Here is a 5,458-nt window from a genome sequence, read left to right on the forward strand (position 1 = left end):
GGGGGGAACACGGTGGGGGGAGCACAGAGGGGGGAACACAGTGGGGGGAGCACAGTGAGGGGAGGGGAGCACAGTGGGGGGAGCACAATGGGAGAGCACAGTGTGGTGGGGGAACACAGTGGGGGGAGCACAGTTGGGGGGAACACAGTGGGGGGAGCACAGAGGGGGGAACACAGAGGGGGGAAACACAGTGGGGGGAACACAGTGGGGGAGCACAGTGGGGGGAGGGGGAAACACAGTGGGGGGAGCACAGTGGGGGGAGCACAGTAGGGGAGCACAGTGTGGATGGGGAGCACAGTGGGGGTTGCACAGTGAGGGGGAGCACAATGGGGGAGCACAGTGGGGGGGAAACACAGTGGGGGGGAGCACAGTGGGGGGAGCACAGTGTGGAGGGGGAGCACAGTGGGGGGGAGCACAGTGAGGGGGGAGCACAGTGTGGTGGGGAAACACAATGGGGGGAGCACAATGGGGAGAGGGGCAGCACAGTGGAGGGAGCACAGTGGGGTGGGGGAACACAGTGGGGAGAGCACAATGGTGGGGAGCACAATGGGGGAGCACAATGGGGGGCAGCACAGTTTGGGAAGCACAGTGGGGGGGAGCACAGTAAGGGGAGCACAGTGTGGAGGGGGTACACAGTGGGGGGAACACAGTGGGGGGGAGCATCATGTGGCGGGGAACACAGTGGGGGGGAGCACAGTGGGGGGGAGAACAGAGGGGGGAACACAGTGGGGGGGAGCACAGTGAGGGGAGGGGATCACAGTGGGAGGAACATAGTGGGGGAGAGCACAGTGGGGGGGAGCACAGTGTGGTGGGGGAACACAGTGGGGGGAGCACAGTGGGGGGGAACACAGTGAGGGGAGCACAGTGGGGGGGAGCACAATGGTGGGAGGGGCAGCACAGTGGAGGGAGCACAGTGAGGGGAGCACAGTGGGGGGGTGAGGGAGCACAGTGGGGGGTGAGGGAGCACAGTGGGGGGGTGAGGGAGCATAGTGGGGGCACTGTGGGCGATGAGGGAGCACAGTGGGGGAGTGAGGGAGCACAGTGAGGGCACTGTGAGGGGTGAGGGAGCACAGTGGGCACACAGTCGGGGTGTGAGGGAGCACAGTGGGGGAATGAGGGAGCACAGTGGGGGCACAGTTGGGGGGTGAGGGAGCACAGTGGGGGAATGAGGGAGCACAGTGGGGGCACAGTGGAGGGGTTGAGGGAGCACAGTGGGGGCACAGTCGGGGGGTGAGGGAGCACAGTGAGGGCACTGTGAGGGGTGAGGGAGCACAGTGGGCACACAGTCGGGGTGTGAGGGAGCACAGTGGGGGAATGAGGGAGCACAGTGGGGGCACAGTTGGGGGGTGAGGGAGCACAGTGGGGGAATGAGGGAGCACAGTGGGGGCACAGTGGAGGGGTTGAGGGAGCACAGTGGGGGCACAGTCGGGGGGTGAGGGAGCACAGTGAGGGGGTGTGGGGAGCACTGCGGAGGTACAGTCGGGGGGGGGTGGGGAGCACAGTGGTGGAGGGGTGTAGGAATCTGATGGGGGGTGGTGTAGAAACCTGATGTGGCTTTTGTAGCAGAGCGGGGAGATAATAGGAATGCTGAGATGTACATTGTGTATTTATTCATATTATTCAACAAGTAACAAGTTTTATTGTCCTGCTCTAAAAGCAGCACTAAAACAGGTTGGAGTGCTGTGAACATTCTATTACTCCCAGGTGGCATTTTGGCCATTTGGCTGGGAAAGAAACTGATTTTGCAACAGGAAAAATTGAAGTGCTCTGACAGAAACTATTAATGATACCAACCTCTTTTTTATCATTGTTTATCTCGAGTCTTTAATTACTAGCTCGATGTAATCCCACACATCCGGAGAAATTCCACGATGAGCCAACTCCTTACAGTGAGTCAAGGTACTCCAGCTATAAATGCAGCCAGTGAGGAGCAGCAAGTCAGTCAGTCAGAGGCTCAGAGAGTACAGCAGTAATTAGACCAAGATCACTCAATCAGTGAAGCACAATGAGGAGTAAAATTACTCTCTCCATTCTCATTCTCTTCGTACTGTGTATGTCATCCACAGAAGGTAAGAAAGATCTAATTTCGCAGCCTTTATACAGAACCTATAATTACACGCGTTAGATTTGGTTTCTTATTTCAATGACTGAAGCTGCAACATACATTCTTAATATAAAAGTTAACAGCTAAAGAAATCTAATTCATTATTGACTGAAACATTAGTACTGTTCAATGTTAGTAATTGGTACTATAGAGGAGGAAGATGTGAATGTATTTGGGGTTAAAGGGCAAAATTTTATCACAGAGTTTGAGACCCAGAAGTCAGACTAGAGTAGTATGGTCCAAGCCGACACTTGCCAGTAGTCGGGCTGGTCCAGCTGTAGCCGCAGGTAATTTTGGTCTTGATTGGTCTCTTCAGAGGGCTCACAGCTCTGCCATCTCAGCAGTGCCATTGGGAGAAATGAGCACTGTTGAGATACAAACAGGCACAAGCCTGCAGAACATACCTGCCCTTTGGTTGGGAAGTAAGGCATTAAATTGAGGGGATTGAGGGGATTGAGGGGATTGAGGGCCGTAGCCCCCCCTCACCCCCCACCCCCCATGAAATAGAGGGGAAACCACACTGGGGAGGAGAAATCAGACCTGAAGGTCCTGCCTTTCATGCCCCCAGCCCTAACTTTGGCTCATTGACTTCTAACTCCAGTGACTCTATGGGCTGTCACAGAGAAACTGTCTTCAAAAAACAGACAGCCTCCTGAAAGCACAAGTGGCAAAATACTTGCCATCCCTCAAAATGGCACATAAATGGGAGCTTAACTGTTTGCCCATCTCAATGGAGTAGGCAGATGAGTTGTCTCACTGCAAGTCCATTATCTGCTGCAGTGACTCTGATAGAATCTAGGTAGTAGATTAGTTAGTAGAGTAGGAGAGCATGTAGTGTGGCAGTTCGTGCAAATCTGAAAATAAACGTTCAAATCTTGCAATTTCTTTAATTTACAGCCGCATCAATCGGAAGAACAGGATTGAATCTACGCTGCCAGTGTATAAAAACAACCTCCAAATTCATCCATCCAACAAATATGAACAATATTGAAATCATCCCAAGTGGGCCACACTGTGAGAACACGGAAATTATGTAGGTGTTCAAGCCCTTTTTAATTTTCTGTACTCAACAACAGTCATAATTCTGAAATAAGACTACAAGCATCTCAATTCAGAGACAGTAGATACTTAGTAATATGCAATAAATTCCATTCTTCTCTTCATTCAGTGCCAGCCTTAAAAGCAAGGATCGTGTGTGTCTGGATCCTACAGCTCATTGGTTGAAGAAAGTCCTTAACAAGATGATGAAAAAGTAAGGTTCAGTGTGTGTCGGGTGGGGAAAGGACATCATTTCCTGTTTTTTCAAAAATAATCATACTCACTTTCTAGTAACTTTATATAGAGTTAAATTGATAAATTGTATGCCTGGCTCAGTCAATCAGTACTGGTTGAAAAGATTCCAGGGATTGTTTTTGGTTTGTACTGGTTTGATAACTAGAATTGAAGCCCATGTTGGTTTCTTACACCAAGACTTGTGAAGGAAAGAAACCTTTATAGTCCCTGCTCCTGATCCCCATCCACTTACTCCCTGTCATTTAGACAGTGGGAGATTTTGTCAAGAGGTAAAGAGGCAGATTCAGGTTTGGCTGTTATAGTCTCAGATCATACAGCTCATAAACAATGTAAGATTGGCTATTCAAAGGTGTTGCCAAAGAACTGCTAGTGCAAACAAACCTCGCAGATCAATACAGTTAAAAAGTTGCTGATGTGAGATTGCAGTCAATGTGTGATATGTTAGAGAGACAGGCATGTCTGTTTTGGGTAGTCTTTGATCTAAATATTTAATATTCTATTTAATTAATTATAAATATTTTACTCTGCTTTGAGACATTTCTATAAATGTATTCAACAAATTAAAATAATTTCTGACACAACTGAATGGTTTGTCAGAGTAAATGGTAATTGTCTACTTTAGGATGTGAGATTTTAAGACTGGAGGTAGATTTTTAAGGTGGGAGATTTAAAAAAGACATGAGAGACAAATGTTTACACAGAGGGTGGTTCGCACGTGGAATGAACTTCCTGAGAAAGTGGTACATGCGGCTAGAATTATAATATGTTTTGGATAGATTCCTGAATAGGACAGGTTTGGAGGAATGTGGGCCAGGAGCAGGCAGGGGGGCAGAACTTAGTTTGGGATTATGGTCGGCATGGACTGGTTGGAAAAGTCTGTTTCTGTGCTGTATGACTCTATGATTCTTTGACTTTATAAATACCCCTGTACTGTATGATGCAAATACCCACTGTACTCATTTATTCTTGTATTTCTGCAGATCCAAGTAGATGTGTCACTGAAGTGAGGCTCAACTTTAAATATCGAACAATGAATTGCCACATTTGGGGATCTGGCTGCGCTGGATTGGTGTGGAGTTATCAGAGGCAGCAACTCTTGACTGGGCATTCACTGTTGAAAATTGTACCGTGATTTTAACACCTTAAACATAGGAAAGTGAACATTTCATTTTTTAATTGGCCCACAGTCGAGGTACCAAAGTGACTTGACAATAAGTGAGATATCCGATATGAAGCAATAGATGACTTCATCAACAGCTCTTTTGGATAATTATTAATTGTTACTCAAACAGGATTCTTTACATTTGCTGCCAGGTAGCAATGTTACAGAATATAGTTACTCAATAGTATATTGTTCAGTATGACAAATTGTCAGTAATGTGCTATTTCTATTATTTAATCCAGATATTTAGTTGGTTTTGTATTTATTTATGAGCTCCAAAAATTATTATTAACAAATATATTAATAATTAAAATGTATATATGCAGGTGTAATTTATTTTTCAGGTTGAAATTGTCCTGAAGTATTTTTCTTTCATTTATCTATATATTATAATTGCAGAATGTAAATCTTGGGGCTAATATTATCTTGACTTGATTATTAAATTAAATATTAAAACTATATTCTGAGTTGTTTTGCATGTTGCCATAATTTTCTGTACTTTCTGCCTCACAGCGCCTGTAGACCCGGGTTCAATTCCCGACTCAGGCGACTGACTGTGTGGAGTCTGCACGTTCTCCCCGTGTCTGCGTGGGTTTCCTCCGGGTGCTCCGGTTTCCTCCCACAGTCCAAAGATGTGCGGGTCAGGTGAATTGGCCACGCTAAATTGCCCGTAGTGTTAGGTAAGGGGTAAATGTAGGGGTATGGGTGGGTTGCGCTTCGGCGGGTCGGTGTGGACTTGTTGGGCCGAAGGGCCTGTTTCCACACTGTAAGTCTAATCTAATCTAATCTTGAGCATCAAGCATCAAAAAGGTAGCGAGAGCAATCATTGAATCCCAGGCTAGGAATTACCTCCAAGTGACTGGTACCTTAAAACTGAAAAGTGTTGTACTCAACTGGTG

At 47.2% G+C, this 5,458-nt stretch overlaps 1 protein-coding gene across 1 annotated transcript; it reads left to right on the forward strand.

The window, feature by feature from the left end:
- The first annotated feature begins 1,956 nt into the window (after positions 1 to 1,956).
- Positions 1,957 to 4,831, forward strand: LOC132833321 (interleukin-8-like). Its single transcript, XM_060851490.1, has 4 exons — positions 1,957 to 2,069; positions 3,002 to 3,137; positions 3,273 to 3,356; positions 4,378 to 4,831. The coding sequence occupies exons 1-4, from the start codon at positions 2,006 to 2,008 to the stop codon at positions 4,385 to 4,387; spliced, it is 294 nt and encodes a 97-aa protein (XP_060707473.1). The 5' UTR covers positions 1,957 to 2,005; the 3' UTR covers positions 4,388 to 4,831.
- Positions 4,832 to 5,458: the final 627 nt, after the last annotated feature.

The sequence above is a fragment of the Hemiscyllium ocellatum genome, chromosome 36 (assembly GCF_020745735.1).
Source record: "Hemiscyllium ocellatum isolate sHemOce1 chromosome 36, sHemOce1.pat.X.cur, whole genome shotgun sequence".
Taxonomy (NCBI): domain Eukaryota; kingdom Metazoa; phylum Chordata; class Chondrichthyes; order Orectolobiformes; family Hemiscylliidae; genus Hemiscyllium; species Hemiscyllium ocellatum.

Coding starts and splice junctions, on each gene's coding strand:
- LOC132833321 (XM_060851490.1), top strand. CDS start 2,006: ATGAGGAGTAAAATTACTCTCTCCATTCTCATTCTCTTCGTACTGTGT. Junction 2,070..3,001: donor GTGTATGTCATCCACAGAAG/GTAAGAAAGATC, acceptor TTTAATTTACAG/CCGCATCAATCGGAAGAACA. Junction 3,138..3,272: donor TGTGAGAACACGGAAATTAT/GTAGGTGTTCAA, acceptor CTCTTCATTCAG/TGCCAGCCTTAAAAGCAAGG.